General features: G+C 39.1%; 1 protein-coding gene across 18 annotated transcripts in view; it reads right to left on the bottom strand.

Moving 5' to 3' along the window:
- KIF27 (kinesin family member 27) overlaps nt 1-19,625 on the bottom strand; it is an 89,882-nt gene extending 70,257 nt beyond the window's left edge. For 4 of the 18 annotated variants that reach the window (XM_012117525.5, XM_060409124.1, XM_042244830.2 and 1 more), the window contains exons 1-3: nt 19,458-19,625; nt 12,458-12,842; nt 2,633-2,833 (exon numbers count right to left, since the gene is read on the bottom strand). In XM_012117525.5, the coding sequence (XP_011972915.3) occupies nt 2,633-2,833; nt 12,458-12,755 (499 nt within the window). In that variant the 5' untranslated portion in view covers nt 12,756-12,842; nt 19,458-19,625. Of the gene's footprint in view, nt 1-2,632; nt 2,834-3,245; nt 3,328-12,457; nt 12,843-18,952; nt 19,113-19,453 lie in introns of all 18 variants that reach the window. The other 14 variants (XM_042244829.2, XM_060409125.1, XM_060409120.1 and 11 more) reach the window with 9 other exon arrangements.

Raw genomic sequence — 19,625 nt, 5'->3', positions numbered from 1 at the left:
CTATGTAACATCAGAGTGCAAGGCAACTCAAAAAAAGCAAAAAAGCTTCTATTTCAATGGCAGAATAGAACCAAAAAAACCTGAAGCTTACTACATGCATTATCCGTTTATATCCAAAAATATTTCAAAAAGCAGTAGGTAGATTTGGGATTTGAATCACAGCAATAAATCTGTGCTCAAATTACAGCATCATGCTTCCTCTTTAATCATATCCTAACATGTCACTTTCTTGAAACAATATTCACTTTTTTGCCTTGTTTTCAACATGACAACTCTTCTTAACAGCCCAGTTCATTTAAATTTCTAAAGTACCTGTACTACAACAGGGAGTGCTAAATTATGGTGATTATAAAATATGACAATGTAAACATAAATCATAGCATGACTTTTAAAAAGTTTTCTAATGCTAGGCTATAGCTTGGCACTAACTATGGTCCTCAAACCCAGCTGAAAATCACCTAGGACCTTTATAAAAGGGAAAGTACCAACACCCATGCCCTATCCTATACTACCTCATCAGAATTTATGAAAAGTGGGGCACAGAAATCAATATTTCTTTAAAAACTTCCAAGGTGGGACTTCCCTGGTGGTCCAGTGGCTAAGACTCTGCATGCCCAATGCAAGGGGTCCGGGTTCAATCCCTGGGCAGGGAACTAGATCCCACATGTCACCCTTGCACCATGACTAGAGAAGATTGCATGCTGCAACGAAGATCCAGCACAGTCCAAAAAAATAAAAATGCTTAAAAAAAAGAAAACTTCCAAGGTGATGCTAATTGTGTAGCATCCACGCTGGATACCAACTACCACTTGACACAGAGAAACTCAATACATATGTCAAACAAGTGCATGTGGGTTGTGAGTGGGACATTTTATAAGGTAAGCAGCAATTTGTCTTAAGACTTCCATTCTACTAAAATTTTTGCAGGATTGCTATCAGTTATGAAGTATTTTGATCATTAAGCTTATCAGGAGTGACACTGTACACTTCTGTACTTTCTATTTTACAACAAACGTATTACTTTTGTAACTTTTAATAAAAGATAAAAACATTCAATAATTACATTTTATAAGATACAGAAGCTCAAAACATCAGTCTGAATTTTGTCTAGAGAAGATAAACTATACAAAATTATCTAATGAGGCCACAGAGTACCATGTATGTTTTCTTTCTAAAAAAAAACAACCAAAACCCAATTCCTTCGAACACTCAGGAATGCTAGGGCTGCAAAGACAGGGCCTACAAGGAGACAAGCTTTACTGCCCCCTGCAGGCCAATGAAGGAGCTAACAATCTTATTTTCCTAACCGCTAGGAAATGCCTCAGGCATGATCATTCCTCTGGCAGGATCCTTTATCTCCAGCAAGATTCTGCTAAATGAGTTTTCTAGCAGAAGACATGCAATAACAGTCACTGTTACTAATAATCGGGAAAATCCAAAACCTAAATGTAAGGTCCAACAATGGACTGTTAGTCAAATAGATTATATATTCAGAAGATAAAATTACCACATAAAGTCATAAATTTGAAAAATATTTAATGATGTGGAAATTCTTACAATATAAATATTAAGTAAAAATATAAGATATAATATGATACGTGGAGTTGCAAGTCTAATTTTTTAAAATCAGAGAACGAAATAGAGAAAGAAATCTGGAAGAAAACACGCCAAAATTGAGTTCTGAACTTTAACTTTCTTCCTTATACTTTACTATGTTTTCTAAATGTTTTATGTTGAACCTATTATCTTTTAAAACAAAAAAGTGGAAAGTGTTATTCTTTAAAATACTTGTATTTTGACCTTCCCATTCTCACCTTCTCCTATTTCCAAACATACATTTAATGATATTAACAAGTTGACAGGACAAAAAGTCAAACCTTGAGAAGCACAACAGAGGACAGATATTAAATGTCAGTATGAAGGAGCAAACACAAAAACTCTAAATTAAATTCTTTTAAAAAAAGAGGAAGCAACAGGTGTGCTGGGACCAAATCAGAAAGGCAGAAAGGACAGTTCTGGATCAACTTGGATGAACACAAAAGGGAGAAGCCATCCCCATCTCAGGGTAACTCTGCGAGAAAAAAAAGAGTGCAAAACTAATTTAGCCTATGTCATAGTCTTTCTTAAGGTCAGACCAGGAAGGGGGCAGATTATTGGAAATAAATACAGTTGATCCTTCAGCAACATGGGTTTGAACTGTGCAGGTCCACTTACACATGGCTTTTTTTTTTTTTTCAATGGTAACATACTACAGTAATACACAATCTGAGACTGGTTGAATCCACTGATGCAGTACCATTGATACAGAAGCCGACTGTAAGTTATGCTTGGATTTCTGACTGCATTGGGGGTCAACACCCCTAACTGCCAACCCCCTCCACATTGTTCAAGCGTCAGCTATATTTTGAATTACAACTTAATAACTTCATCATACCAAGTGGTCTGAACTTCTACTTTTTACCTAGGTGAATTAGCTGCTACTGGTAATCAGTAAGTTACTCCATTTAAAAGTAAAAACAAATTCATTTTGTTTCTATGTCTATTTTTAAAGAATCCTTGGAAAATGTCCAGAAACTGAACTAGATCATATTCATTTGCTAATGAAGGCTATTAATTAAGTAGGCTACTTCACCTGTGTTTCCCTTTTCATCTTCTCGGATGTGAAGATCTTTTACCGATGTCTCCAATTCTAGAAGATCTCTTAGGTCTTCCTTGTATACTTCTATATAAGACACTTTTATATTAAAGTCAATGCTAGGCTTTCCAGAGATGTTTTGAAATATTTCTTGGATAGCACGAGGAATGATACCTTTTTGACCCTCCACAACTGAAGCTGAAAATTTAGAAAAAGAAAGCCCATCTGAAACTTAAGATATAAGAAAAGCTACAAGCAATAAATTTACAATCAGGGAGCTCAATCTAGAGCTCTGTAACAACCTAGAGGGGTGGGAATAGGGTGGGGAGAGTGGGAGGGAAATTCAAGAGGGAAGGGACATATGAATACTTATGGCTGATTCACACTGCTGTATGGCAGAAACCAACACAACACTGTAAAGCAATTATCCTCCCATTCAAAATAAATTTTTAAAGATTAAAAAAATTACCATCAATAAATTTACTTTCTCAAATTTCTATTACAAATTTTTAAAAACCGTAACTATAAAATTCAGGAGCAAAAGTTTTCACATGCGTGCGCTTACTCAAACTTCATTCATGCATTCATTAAATATTTATACAGTACCTACTATGTGCCAGGCAGTATTCTAGGACCCCAGGAACCATCAGTGAACAAATCAGGGAAAAGATCCCTGCCCTTATGGAACTGTACTAGGAGAGACAGACAACAGCAAAAGAAGAATAAGTGAATTATATCATATATTAAAAGGCATTAGGTATGCCTGGAGAAAAAAATACGGCAAGGTAAAGGGGACTGGAGGTGTAAGGGTATTTGGGTGGAAGGCGATTGCAACTTTAAATTGGAAAGTCATAATGTGGGCATCACAGAAAAGCTGACATTTGAGGAGAAACTTGAATGAGGTGGCAGAGGAGCCATGTATACATCTGAGTGTCCCAGACAGAACAGCAAGGGCAAATGTGCTAAAATAGTGTGGTCCAGAAACAAAGGAAGCCAGTGTAGCTGGAGCAGAGGGGCAAAGGGGAGAGAGGCAGGGTACAAGGTCAGAGAGGTGACAAATCAGAGCATGCAGGTGCCTGTAGACCACGATAGGCTTTAGGTCGTATTCTGAGCGACATGAGTCTCACTGGAGCAGAGCAGTAAGCTGGAATTTAAGAGACCACTCTATCTGCTGGGTTTTACATCGATCATAGAAGGGCAGGGGTAGAAGTGGGAGACCACTTAGAAGACCAGTGCGCTAACCCAGGAATCTAGAGAGTTCAAGGGAGAAGAGGACATGATGGTGACACAAAGTTGGCAGCAGAGAAAGATGACAAGTGACCAGATTCTAGATTTATGTTGAAGGGAGAGCCATTAAGATGCCCTGACAGGCTGGATGCAGAATGTGAGGGAAAGTGATGAGTCAAGGACAACTCTACGGTTTTGCCTTGAGCAAGTGGAGCTGTCATCAACTGACAAGGGGAAGAGTGTGTGTTGAGTTAATTTAAGGGAAAAATGGCAGAAGTTCATTTTTGATTTATTAAGTGTGAGATATCTACTAAGGATACAACTAAGAGGGTGTGGTTGGATATACGAGATCAGAGTTCAAGACAGTAGTCTGGACTGGAGGTTAAAAATTGGAAGTCAGGTAGCTACATATAGATGGTATTTGTAAGGTCGGACCCGGGGGCCATGATGGGCCGCCCCTCCTCTCCCTTCCAGCGGCGAGAAAATCCCTAACGGAGGATCCTCCCAGATCCCAGGGACCAATGACAGCACACTTCGCCGGTTGCCATGACGAGCTGCCCCCTCCTCAGTCCCTAACGGAGGGAGCCTCCCAGATGCCAGCGACCAATGACAGCACACTCTGCCAGCTAAAGCCGCCCCGCCCCAGCCGCATAGAGAAACCTATCAGCTCGCGACGCCAGGAACCAGCAGCCTATCCAAACCTCCATCCGCTAGCCCAGCCATCCCTCCCAACGTGCATATATAAACAAACTGGTCGGGCGCCCGGATTTCCTCGACCTGCCCCTTTCGGGTCCGGGAACCCCGCCCGGAGCGCTTCGCCATTAAAGCCCGTTAAACATTTTTGGGGTGTACCTGGTCGTCTTTTACCTAACAGTATTTAATATCATGGGGCTGGTTGAGATCAAGAGGAACCGTTAAGAGTCAGAAGAGAAGAGCACCAAAGAGTGAGCTCTGGGCATTTAACCATTTGTGGGTTCACTTAAGAGGAACTACTAGCAAGAGAGTAGGAGGAAAACTGTGAATGTGGTGACCTGAAATCCAAGTGAAGAGTATGTACCAAGTTTGCTGAAAGGCCAGTTTGACTGGAATGACCAACACATTTAATAAAGTGAAGGTCAACTATGATATCTTGACAACTGCCGTGTCAGATGGAGAGAACTGACACCATGAGTCACAGATGAATGACACTTTCAAAGTTCTGTTACAGAGAGGAGCAGAGACGTGGGATGGTGGATGGCACGTGGAGTGGGTAGAGAAAGGGGAAGTGGGCAATGCTATTAATTATTATAAGATACAGTAAAGACTGAATTAACCAGCATTCTCTCAATTATTAACACTAAAATACTATTAAAATCACACTGTTGTAACTGATGAAAGACTGTGTTCACAATGATCTGAGCACTATGATTATTCACTGTTTAAAATACTATGTGAGCAAAGATTTTTAAAATTGATTATGCCCCATTTCCTCAAGGTGAGCAAATTGGTCCTCTAAAACACAATGAGAATGTAAACTCGGACAGCTTTTTTGGAGAACCATTAGTTTCGATAGTATCAAAAGTTGAAACCATAATCACTCTCTGACTCAGAGATAGTTCTATGGAAATACATGCACATACAACCAAATGTGTTATAAGGATCAGCAAAGATGTTTTGTTTCTGCTTTACTGACTATGCCAAAGCCTTTGAATGTAGGGATCACAATAAACTGTGGAAAATTTTGAAAGAGATGGGAATACAGACCACCTGACCTGCCTCTAGAGAAACCTATATGCAGGTCAGGAAGCAACAGTTAGAACTGGACATGGAACAACAGACTGGTTCCAAATAGGAAAAGGAGTACGTCAAGGCTGTATATTGTCACCCCGCTTATTTAACTTCTATGCAGAATACATCATGAGAAACGCTGGACTGGAAGAAGCACAAGCTGGAATCAAGATTGTTGGGAGAAATATCAATAACCTGAGATATGCAGATGACACCACCCTTATGGCAGAAGGTGAAGAGGAACTAAAAGCCTCTTAATGAAAGTGAAAGAGGAGAGTGAAAAATTTGGCTTAAAGTCCAACATTCAGAAAACGAAGATCATGGCATCTGGTCCCATCACTTCATGGGAAATAGATGGAGAAACAGTGGAAACAGTGTCAGACTTTATTTTGGGGGCTCCAAATCACTGCAGATGGTGACTGCAGCCATGAAATTAAAAGACATTCCTTGGAAGGAAAGTTATGACCAACCTAAATAGCATATTCAGAGAAGGGAATAGCAACCCACTCCAGTACCCTTGCCTGGAAAATCCCATGGACAAAGGAGCCTGGAAGGCTGCAGTCCATGGGGTTGCTATGAGTCGTACATGACTAAGCGATTTCACTTTCACTTTTCACTTTCATGCGTTGGAGAAGGAAATGGCAACCCACTCCAGTGTTCTTGCCTGGAGAATCCCAGGGATGGGGGAACCTGGTGGGCTGCCGTCTATGGGGTCGCACAGAGTCGGACATGAATGAAGCGACTTAGCAGCCGCAGCAGCAGACAGTATATTAAAAAGCAGAGACATTACTTTGCCAACAAAGGTCTGTCTAGTCAAGGCTATGGTTTTTCCAGTAGTCACGATGGGTGTGAGAGTTGGACTATAAAGAAAGCTGAGCGCCAAAGAATTGATGCTTTTGAACTGTGGTGTTGAAGACTCTTGAGAATCCCTTGGACTGCAAGAAGATCCACCCAGTCCATCCTTAAGGAGATCAGTCCTGGATGTTCATTGGAAGGATTGATGTTGAAGCTGTAACTCCAATACTTCGGCCACCTGATGCGAAGAGCTGACTCATTTGAAAAGACCCTGATGCTGGGAAAGACTGAGGGCAGGAGGAGAAGGGGATGACAGCAGATGAGGTGGTTGGATGGCTTCACTGACTCAATGAACATGAGTTTGGGTAAACTCTGGGAGTTGGTGATGGACAGGGAGGCCTGCATGCTGCAGTTCATGGGGTCACAAAGGTCAGACACAAATGAGCAACTGAACTGAACTGGAAGATGTCTTGTAATTGAGAAAAAATTCCAAACACTAACAAATCCATTAGTAGGAGAATGGTTAACAATGGTATATCATGCATCTATTTTTAAACAGATGTCTAAGATCCATAAAGTGAAAAAAAAAAAAAACTGCAGAGCAAATTTCACTTGGGTAAAAGAAAACATACATATAGATCTATGTGAAGGGTACTTCTGAAAAAATTCACAAAAAAATGGTTACCTCTGGGGAGTTAGGACAGGGAGAGAAAAGAAAGGAAAACTTTCACAGTTGTAATACTTGAATTTTCACCTTCAGAAATACATATATAGTCTAAAAGTTTTAAATATAGATTATAAAAATAAACTAAATATGCTGTATAGAATTGGAAAAAGCACAAAACAAAAATGCTGACAATCAAATGACAAGACGACAACAAAACAGTTTAAGGCAAAAATAAAAGATTTATAAAGAAACACTAAAAGCCCCAGGAATGCAACAGGCATTACTGGTACCAATGAAGTTCAAAACAGAGAGAGGTAGTAGAAACTGAGCCCAGGTTAGGTCAACTTATCTCACAGTCCTATGCACTAAAATATCTCTCTTTAGACCATTTATTACAATGCAGGTAGACTATTATTGTATTCCAAATCAATGGAATGCAACTCATTTATGTTAGCAAGAACCCTTAAAAAAATATATTGGTGTCATATTTCTTGACACTTAGCCAAAAAGCACATTTTGAAAAAAGCTTGAGCTTTTTCCCCTGGTGGTTCAGAATCCACCTGCAATGCAGGAGACCTGGCTTCGATCCCTGGGTTGGGAAGATCCCCTGGAGCAGGAAAATGGCAACCGACTCCGGTATTCTTGCCTGGAGAATTCCATGGACAGAGGAGCCTGGCATGCTATAGTCCATGGGGTCGCAAAGAGTTGGACACAACTGAGGAACTAACACCTTCACTTTCATGGAAAATACATTCCAAGCTACAAAAAAGTGGCTTACAAATGAACCTTAAAAACAACTCGCTTTCAAGTTGAAGATTATCAATGTTCAAATTTTAGGCAACAGACATTCTGAAAACCTGAGCCTTATTAACCTAGACAGTCATTCACTTAATTCAAGATGCAAGACAGGGGAACTCCCTGGTGGTTCAGTGGTTAGGACTGCACTTTCACTGCCCAGGGCACCACCAAAACAAAAAACAAAAAAGATGCAAGATCACCATCGTGTGGCAAGTGAAGGAAGCTGCAGGTTTTCCCAGTACAAGAAAGTGAAAATGCCTTCTAGAGAGTTTCCAGGAACTAGCCAATAGCACTCCAGCATTATATATGCATTCTAGCTTAGTCAGAATATGAGGCTGATCAGAAACAGCTCATTCATTTCCCATTTCAACAGATAAAGCACAGCAATTCAAAAGATGTAACAAAAAGCTGAATTACAAATAATATTTCTAATTAAAGCTTCAAACTGTATTCTGGTAACCAAAAGATCCCATTGTAAGGTCGGACCCCGGGGGCCATGATTGGCCGCCCCTCTTCTCCCTCCCGCCGGCGAGAAAGTCCCTAATGGAGGATCCTCCCAGATCCCAGGGACCAATGACAGCACACTTCGCCGGTTGCCATGACGAGCCGCCCCCTCCTCTCCCCTGCCTGTGGGGGAAGTCCCTAACGGAGGGCGCCTCCCAGATCCCGGGGACCAATGACAGCACACTCCGCCAGCTAAAGCCGCCCTGCCCCAGCTGCATGAACCGCGCTGCCTCAGTTGCATAAGCCACCCCGCCCCAGCCGCATAGAGAAACCTATCAGCTCGCGACGCCGCGAACCAGCAACCTATCCAAACCCCCTTCCGCTAGCCCAGCCCTCCCTCACAGCGTGCGTATATAAGCAAACTTCCAACACGCCCGGCGCGCGGATTTCCTCGACCTGCCCCGTTCGGTCCAGGAACCCCACCCGGGAGCACTTTGCCATTAAAGCCTGTTAAACATTTTTTGGTATACCTGGTCGTCTTTTACCTAACACCCATAATCAATGTCATACTTATATTCCTGAAACAGACTATTTCAGAAAGAAACTATAAAGTTTTATACTTCAACAGCCATCATTTAGCTTTTATACACTATTTAAAGAGTATGCAAATGAAAGTTTTTAGACATTATGCTTGGTAAAAGTTGGTAAATTCAAGGTTCTGAAAAGAAGGAAAATGAGTGTGACTTTCAATAAGTATTACACTGAAAAAAAAATTTTTTTTTTCATTTTACCCCAGTGCCTAACATGGTACCCTGTGCTGTGCTTAGTCGCTTTGTGCTGTGCTTAGTCGCTTAGTCCTGTCCGACTCTTTGCTACCCAATGGACTATATAGCCCTCCAGGCTCCTCTGTCCATGGGGATTCTCCAGACAATACTGGAGTAAGTCGCCATCCCCTCCTCCAGGGGACCTTCCCAACCCAGGGATTGAATCCAGATGTCCCACATAGCAAGCGGATTCTTTACCATCTGAGCCACCAGGGAAGCCCTAGCCACTGCAAATGCAATCGTTTACTGGAGAAAAAAACATTATTTGTATGGTCAATAATCAAACAGTAGATGGCTGACCTAGAATTGGTGCTCTATAGGTAGCCTGGGAAATTGAAAATGCTATTTTCACAAATACATCAAGAAATGCAACTTCAAACAAAGTGTAATTTTTCACCTACCAGATGGTGAGAGAAATATTTTGAATTTATGAGTTCCTGTGACTGGCAAGGATAAGAGCAAATAAATGGCTTTCATATATTGGTAGTGGAAATATACACAGGTACAGTGTTTCTGGAGAATAATTTGTCACTATCTATTCACATTTTAAATGTGCACACACGTAGCACTAGTGGTAAAGAATCGGCCTGCCAATGCAGGAGACATAAGAGATGATCCCTGGGTTGGGAAGATCCCCTGGAAGAGGGCATGGCAACCCACTTAAGTATTCCTGCCTGGAAAATCCCATGGACAGAGGAGCCTGGCAGTATGCAGTCCACAGGGTTGCACAGAATTGGACATGACTGAAGCAAATTAGCACACACCCATTACTCAACAAATTTACTTTTTGGAATCTATTCTACAGAAATACTAGCACATGGATCCAAAGTTAAATGTACCAAGGTACACACTGCAACTTTGGGGGGGGGGGCACTCCGAAGCTTGTGGGATCTAAGTTCCCTGACCAGGGACTGAACCTAGGCCATGGTGGTGAAAACACCAAATCATAACCACTAGACCACCAGGAAACCCCTTGCAACTTTTTATAACAGTAAAAATCAAACCTAATCATTAATACTGTCCCTTAATGCTGAAATGGATGAACTATGATCCATTTAAACTATGGAATATTATATGTGCAGTCAAAAAAAAAAAAAAAAGGTGAAATCCTATGACCTAAATGGGAAGAAATGAAATGATATTTTATACTGTTAAATAAAAAAAAAAGTTACAGAATTACAGGTATAAAATACCTCATTAAATAGACAAATAACAAAAAAACAAAAACTACATGTGTGAATACTTGTAGTAAGCCTAGAAAATGTCTAGAGGACTCTAGACAGTAATATACACAGCAAGCTGTTATTTCCTAGGAATGAAAAAAGCTTTCATTTGTTCAATTTGATTTCTTAAGCATCATATGCAATTCTTTTTATAATTCACATTAATTTTTTAACTGGGTGGGGGGAATCAAAAATTATTCCTAATGGTGATATTTCTTTTGGAATGAAGTATTTAGACCAATTAAAATGTTTCAGGACAATAGATAACTTTAATAACTTTTTCCCTTAAGGAATTAAGATTGGATTCATGGCCTTTTAAAAAACAATTTAGCTGTATGTCACCAAGCTGTGAAAATTTTATAACTCTTATTAGTATAAGGCATATACTGAGTCTTAAAGAACATAAAACATTTGCCAATCAAAAAAAACAAAGCTAAGTGCTCAAGAAAACCCACAACTTGTAGTAGAAAAAAACTGAACTATTTATCATGAGACCCTAAAATAATCTAGTATCTTTAATCTCTTAATTGTATATCACTGTGATTCTAAAAAACGGGAAGGGGTAGGAGATATTGGTTACTTATGACTCCTCCATTTAATCTTGGAATGAGAGCTGCATCAGACAACACAGCTGCCCTCTAACTCCCTACCAATCCCTGCTTATAAAAAGAGATGTTCCTGAAAGTCACGTATTTAGTGTTTGAGAAGCATCAAAGCAAACACACTGAGAATCATTACACATATACAGAATATTAACAATAATTTTAGACCATGATACATATGCACAACATTCAAAGCTTGTTTTTAGTGGGGGGGGGGGGGAACCAATACAGTAAACAATCTCAGCAGAGAACCTAGCTCTCAATCTCAGCTCCATCACGAGCCACCTAACTGAACAAGCCCTTCATTGCTCTTTGGCTGGAGCCAAAGAAAGGAAGAGAAACTGCTTTCAAGGGTCCTTCCAGCTCTAAAGAAAATCCTATGATCCCGCCTTTCTCAACTAGAATTACAAACAACAGAATTTCTATCCAAAAATATTGTTATAAAAGTAAAAATTTGCTTATACATGAGGTGATGGATATGTTAACTGGATGGGAGGAATCCTTTCATACTGTATACGTTTATCTAATAATGACGCTGTACACTTTAAATATTTTACAACTGTATTTGTCAATTATACCTCAATAAAGCTAGAAAAATAAAATAGAAATCTGGCTAGAAAATGTTTAAAAAACACTTTACATAAAACATTTCTCCTACTGCCTCTAAGTTTTGTACACTTTAAATATTTTACAACTGTATCTGTCAATTACACCTCATTAAAGCTAGAAAAATAAAATAGAAATCTGGCTAGAAAATGTTTAAAAACACTTTACATAATATGTTTCTGCTACTGCCTCTATGTCTTAGTTGCAGGGCTCTCAACATTTATAATACTAAAAGATGCAAAATTTGATCATGTTAACTCATTTCTCTCTTATTTGAAGTTCTGTTCAAAATGAGAAAGTGTTGCCAGAGGCCAGGGTTGGGAGGTGGCGGAATGGGTGAAGGTGCTCAAAAGGTAAAAACTTTCAGCTATGAGATAATTAAGTTCTGGGGATGTAATGTACAGCATGGTGATTATACTTAACAATATGTATTGTATATTTGAAAACTGTTAAGACAGTAGAATTTATAAGTTCACATCACAAGAAAAACATGCAGTTATGTGAGGTGACTAATGTTAAGCTATATCATTCTGCAATATATAGATATAGCAAATCATTACGCTATATACTCTGGACTAACACCATGTTACAAGTTATATCTCAGAACTGTGAAAAAATGACAAAGAGCTGAACACTGAATATTGTCTTAAAGGTCTTTTCTCAAGCAAACATCATGATAAATTAAACTGTTTAATGAAACTTCAATATTTAAAAACAAATCTTTCAAAAATGATCTTATGAACACATCTAATTATCCTATTCATTATTTCATTCAATCAATATGCTAAGCACCTACTATGTGTCGGGCACTGTAGTACTTCAACTTCTTTCTATTATCTCAAATAAAAGTCAGAGTATGAGAATCTTACCAACATGGCCTCCTCCGATGGTGTATGTCTTCCCAGATCCAGTCTGTCCATAGGCAAAAACGGTTGCATTATAGCCCTCAATGAGTGACAACACTAATGGCTTTATACAGGTATTATAAACTTCATCTTGAGTGGAATTTTTGCCAAAAACAAAATCAAAAGTAAAGATTCTATCTCTCCCAATGATAACTTGTTGGGTGTTTGGAATAACTCTCACACAAGCTTGATGATTATGAAGAACTTCTTTGCACAGCAGAGGTCTAATTCTTATAGCAACTTTAACTGGTATTTCTTCCATGGCAGCTTAGATTTTACTAAATAGATTTTCTACTTAATATCCATCATCTAGTGTGAGACACATCCATTTTACGTAAGATCTGGACCCCTGTGTATCAAAATAAAAACAAAATTTAGTTACTGACTCTTCTTTCCTAATAAACTTACCATCTTCTAAAGCGAAGTCAATTAGAGCAGGCTTTATTCCAATATAAGATAGCTACAAAGAGTAAATCTGTCTAGAAAAAGTATACCTATATAATTTATAGATGAAACAATACAATGTCCAGCTTTGTAGCAAAATAATTTAGGGGGTGGGAGCCATGGGTTAGTAAATGATAAAGCAAAGTGACAAGTGAATGGGATTCAATCATGCCATTCTTTCTATAACGGTAATATGTTTCCCAGCTCATTTATTTAAATATTGAATAACTGGGGAGTTAGAAACATACAGCAAGGAAATAACTGGTAATTGTACATATGTACACAAGTAATACAAAGCAAGCCCTTATATTAGACTTTACAGCTATGTACTGAAAAATAACATCTCCCATTTGTCACAAATGTTAGAAATTAATCCATGAAAACAGTTTAAAGGATTTCTATAAGTCAATGTAAATTTAAAATGAAACTTTTTATTCAAAGATAACCAAAACTAACAGAAAAACTGTTGTTTCATTCATAAATTATGTGGCACTTTTTCTAAAATTCTCTGGTGGGATTAATACACTAAAAATCAAATTGGTAGCTATATTTACAATGAACAACCTGAAAAATAAATGAAGAAAACAATTCCATTTACAATAACATTACAAAGAATCAAATGCTCAGGAATATATTTAACAAAAGACATGTAAAACTTACACTCTGAAAACTACAAAATATTGTTGAAACTAAAGAAGATCTAAATAAATGGAAAAACATCTCATGTTCATGGACTGGCAAGCTTAAAATGGCAATGTTCCTCAAACTGCTCACAAGATTAAACAGAACGCCTATCAAAATCCCAGCTGACTTCTTTGTAGAAATTGAAAAGCTGATTCTAAAATTCACATGGAAATTCAAGGGACACAGAATAGCAAATAAAATACTGAAAAAGGACAAAGTTGGAGGATATACTTCCCCAATTTCATAACCAGGCAACAGTATTCAAGACAGTATGGTACAGGCACAGAAACAGAAATATAGATCAATAATTGGATAGACTGCTCAGAGATAAACTCACCCACCTATGGTCACCTAATTTCATGACAAAGAGGGCAAAAACATACAATGGAGAAAGACAGACTCTTCAACAAGTGGTGCGGGGAAAACTGGACATCTAATGTAAAAGAATGAAATTAGAACACTCCCTAACACCATACACAAAAATAAACTCAAAATGGATTAAAGACCTAAACGTAAGGTCGGACACAATGCAACTCTTATTAAAGGAAAACATAGGCAGAACACTATGACATAAGATCTTTTCTGACTCACCTCCCAGAGTAATGAAAATAAAAACAAAAATAAAGAAATGAGACCTAATTAAACTTAAAAGCTTTTGCACAGCAAAAGAAACCATAAACAAGACAGAAAAAACAACCCGCAGAAAGGGAGAAAGTATCTGCAAGTGAAGCAACTGACAAAGGATTAATCTCCAAAACTGTATACAAACAGTTCCTGCGGCTCAATTAAAAAACACACACAACCCAACCAAAAAATGGGCAGAAGATCTAAACAAACATTTCTCCAAGGAAGATATACAGATGGCTAAAAAACACATAAAGGATGCTAAACATTGCTAATTAGGGAAGTGCAAATCAAAAACTACAAGGTATCACTGTTGTGCCTCACACTGTCAGAATGGCCATCATCAAAAAATCTACAAACAATAAATGCTGGAGAGGGTGTGAAGAAAAAGAGAATGTTTTTGCACTGTTGGTGGGAATGTAAATTGATATGGTCACTATGGAGCACAGTATGGAGGTTTCTTAAAAAACTAAAAACAGAAGTACCATACGTGATCCAGCAATCCCATACACTTGGACAAAACCATAATTCAAAACGATATACGCACCCCTATGTTCACTGCAGCACTATTTACAACAGCCAGGATATGGAAGCAATCTAAATGTTCATCAACAGAGGGATGGATAAAGAAGATATGGTACATACAAAATACAATGGAATATTACTCAGACATAAAAAGGAACAAAATTGGGACATTTCCATAGACATGTATGGACCTAGAGACCTATAGAGTGAAGCAAGTCAGAAAAATAAATATCATATATTAATACATATATGTGGAATCTGAAAAAATTGGTATAGACAATCTTATTTACAAAGCAGAAATAGAGACACAGACAAAGAGAACAAACATATAGATACCAGGGGGAAGAGGGGTGTGTGGGATGAATTGGGAGACTGAGATTGTGATTGACATATATATATACACTACTGAAACTATGTATAAAATAGATAATTAATGAGACCCTACTGTACAGCACAAGGAACTCTACTCAATGATCTGTGGTGACCAAAATGGGAAGGAAAGCTAAAAAAGAGGGGATATATGGCTTCCTTGATGACTCAGTGGTAAAAAATCTGCCTGTAATGCAGGAGATGCGGGTTCAATCCCTGAGTTAAGAAGATCTCCTGGAGAAGGAATTGGCAACCCACTCCACTATTCTCACCTAGGAAATCCCACAGGCAGAGGAGTTTGGCAGGCTACAGTCCATTGGGTCAGGAAAGGGTTGGACACAAGGTAGCGACTCAACAAAAAAGTAGCTGATTCATTTTGCTATACAGCAGAAACTAATATAACATTGTAAAGCAAGTATATACTACAAAAGTCTTAAAAGAAAACACAAGGGTAATTCATTGTTGAATTGAATTTAGCAATGGTTTCTCATTTATGTCACCAAAAGCAAAAGCAATAAGCGGTAAAAGGAAAAGTAGATAAAATGAACTCAATCAAATTAAAAGTTTGTACCGCAAAGGATACTACCAAGAAAATGAAAAGATAGTGGCACTATTCACAACAATCAAGACATGGAAATAACCCAAATGTTCATCAACAGATAAATGGATAAAGAAGATGTGGTATGTATAGACAATGGAATACTACTCAGCCATAAAAATGGAAAATAATGCCGTTTGCAGCAACATAGATAGACTTAGAGATTATCATACAAAATGAAGTAAGTTAGACAAATACAAGTACATATGGTATCACTTGTATGTGGAATCTAAAATATGACACAAATTAACTCATCTACAAAACAGATAAAGACTCATGGACATAGAGAACAGATCTGCAGTTGTCAAGCTGGAGAAAGGATGACGGAAGAACAGAGTGGGAGTTTAGGGTTAGTAGATGCAAACTATTATATATAGAATGGATAAACAAGGTCCTACTGTATATAGCACTGGAACTGTATTCAATATCCTGTGATAAATCATAATGGAAAAGAATGTGTGTGTGTATATATATATATATATGAATCACTTTGCTATATAGCAGAAATTAACATAACATTGTAAATCAACTATACTCCAATAAAAATTTTTTAAAGGAATATAAAAAATAAAAAAATACAATATTGATAACAGAAAAAAAGTGAAAAGACAATTCACTGAATGCTACTGTTATTTAGTCGCTCAGTCATGTCTGACTCTTCTGTGACCCCATGAATTGGGATTCTCCAGGCAAGAATACTGGATTGAGTTGCCATTTCTTTCTCCAAGGGATCTTCCTGACCCAAGGGTCGAACCTGCATCTCCTGCATTGGCAGGAGATGCTATACTGCTGAGCCACAGGAGAAAATACTTGCAAGTCATACATCTATTAACGATTTGTGTCCAGAATACATAAAGAACTATTACAATTCAGAAGGAAAAAAAAATTTTTTAAGTGGGCAAAAGATCTGAAAAGAGTTTCAACGATGATATAAAAATGCCCAGGGGGCTTCCCTCGTGGTCCGGTGGTTAAGAATCTGCCTTGGAATGCAAGGTACGCAGGTTCAATCCCTGGTCCAGGAAGACCCCACATGCTGCGGGGCAACTAAGCCCATGTGCCACAACTACTGAGCCCTTGGCCTAGAGCCCACAACAAGAGAAGCCACCGCAATGAGAAGCCCGTGCACTACAACAAAGAGTAAGTAGCCCCAGCTCACCGCAACTAGAGATAGCCAGGGTAAATCTACAAAGACCAAGCAAAAAATAAAGAAATAATAAATAAATAAAATCATGTAGTGTAGTGGTTAGTTGCTCAGTAGTGTCCGACTCTTTGTGACCCCAAGGACTGTAGCCCACCAGGCTCCTCCGTCCATGGCATTTTCCTGGCAAGAATATCGGAGCAGGTTGCTGTTTTCTTCTCCAGGGGATCTTCCCTACCCAGGGATCAAACCTGGGTCTCCAGTTTTGCGGGCAGATTCTTTACTATCTCAGTGACCAGGGAAGCCCATAATAAATAAATTTTATTTATATAAAATCATATATACATAAACACAATCATATCACTTTATACCCACTGACATAGCTATAAAAAAGATCACATAAGTGTTGGCAAGAAGGTAGAGAATATGGAACCCTTATGGGAATATACAATGATACAGCCACTTTGGAACAGCCTGTGTGCGTGTGCAAAGTTGCTTCAGTTGTGTTTGGCTCTTTTCGACTCCATGGACTGTAGCCTGCCAGGCTCCTCTGTCCATGAGATTCTCCAGGCAAGAATACTGGAGTCGGTTGCCATGCCCTCCTCCATTGGGAACAGGCTGGTAGTACCTCAAAATGTTAAAAACACAGTTATCACTTCACCCAGCAATGCTACTCTCAAGTATATTTCCCAAAGAAACAAAAATATATGTTGACATAAAAAGTTGTAAATGAATGTTCACAGTCTTGTTCCTATAAAAGTTAAGAGAAAAAGGAAGTAACAAACAAGTAATCAGTAACAAGTAAATGCAGATGAAAAGTAATCAGTTTGGGGTGGGGCTGAGCCCTATGGAGAAGGGCTCTCTAGTAACTGAGCAGACTAATGGACTAAAATAATATTTTCAGCACTACATGAAATGAAAATGTTAATTAAGACACATTTAGTATTCACTAGCCTTTAAAAAGAACTCTGCAGTAGTACTGTGCATTTATAATTTGGGGAGTGGACAGTCTGAAAAGGATCATAGTAACAAAAACATTTGCTTCACTGTACTAAGAGCCCAGTGAGAGTTAAAAAAATAGCAGCTCCCCTGGGCTGTAAAATCCCAAAACAGAGTCAACAAACTATCTTTAATGGCCAAAGAGATGCACTTAACCTTGGCAGTTTTAATCATTCTAGTGAAATTCTGCACTGAAAAAACAAATACTCATAAATTTGGTGAATCTTTTCTTGGATAATAAAGGACTATACAACATTTGGTATTGGAAACTTTTCCAAAGAAACCACAGGGATGTAGTATGATTTAGTTCTTCCAAACGTCCCTGAACACCTATATTAGGAGTTTCTATCACACAGATTAGTTTTTTTTAATACCATCACATTAAAACAAAACAGTCTATGTTAAGCTAAACCTAACTACTTCCAATAAAATTGCTAACAAAAGGTACAAGTGTAATTGAGATGTTTTCACATTACTGATTTTTTAAATAGGAGTATCTATAAACAATCTGAATACAAAGGCAACAGAAATCCACCTACTCTAATCACTAAAAACCAATAAGGGCCCATAAACATATAGCTAGCAAAAAAAAAAAATCAGTATAAAAGAATTTATTTTTCTCTTTTTTTAATCCATAGTACTTATACTTCTTTAGATACTGATTAAATACAGCCATCAGAAGCATATATATTATCTAACCAATAAATTTGAAGAAAGGTAAAATATGATTGGTTGGTGATATTTACGCCCACTCAAAGGAGGTTTGAAATCTGAGGAAAGGAAGGAGAAATGTTTGATTACTGATGCCATTACTGATTAGAAAAGTATCCCAAATACCGAAGTCATCTTGGGCCGCTGGCTTTTCAATAGTAGTGACTATCTAAAACTTGTAGTTTGTAAGTAATAAATATTTTCGTAAGAAACTTTCTGGCAAACGAGTAGTGAGCCCCAAATGCATAAAGAACTAGACGAAGAAGACAGGAAGCAAAGATAGGGAAACTACGAAGCTTTTCAAACTGGGAGGGGGCGAAGTTTTATTTTAAAAAATGTTTCAAAGAAAGAATTTGGGCACCCTTACTCTCTCAATTATCTCCTGCTGTGAGGGAGAGGGCTTTCAGACTTCTGCAGAGTTTAGAATGCAGCAAAGTTCCAACATCCGCAATGGAAAAAGGAGGCCTGTGACAAAACGAAACCCCCAAGGAGGGTGGGCCTTTCCCGTCCCTCTTCAGATCCCACAGCTGGAAGTATGAACACAAGATGATACACAAGATCGACTTCGTGCGGCTCGGCCCGGGGTTCCCGCGCGTCCCTATTCCTCAAGCTCCTCTATCTCATGGGGCACCCAACTTCCCGGCCACTCGCCGGGGGACCCCAGCAACGACCTCAGGCCCCTCGGGCTCCCTCCTCCGTCCTGCTGACGCCCCAACCGCCCACCCCGCCAGCCAAGCCTCGGCGGGTCCCAGTCCCCCGGCCCGCACCCTCTCCTCCCAACGGCCTGCCGAGAACGCCGGCGCAGAGGAAGCGCTGTCGCCGCACCAGACCCGGACCTCCAGCCCGGCCCGGACCGCCTGCCACTCACAGACCGGTTCGAGAAAGCCCGTCACAGGCGGCCAGCGCAGCGCAGGACTTCTCGGCTTCACTTCACTCCGCCGCGCCGCAGCCACCGCCGCCGCCCGCGCCTTTTGTTGTTATCGGTTCTCCGGGCAACCGGCGAAGCTCGTGCTGACGTGCCCCCGCCCGTCAGGGCGTCT

The sequence above is a fragment of the Ovis aries genome, chromosome 2 (genome assembly GCF_016772045.2).
Source record: "Ovis aries strain OAR_USU_Benz2616 breed Rambouillet chromosome 2, ARS-UI_Ramb_v3.0, whole genome shotgun sequence".
NCBI lineage: Eukaryota > Metazoa > Chordata > Mammalia > Artiodactyla > Bovidae > Ovis > Ovis aries.
The sequence above is the reverse complement of the archived record's forward strand: the minus strand, read 5'-3'. Positions and strand labels throughout refer to the sequence as shown.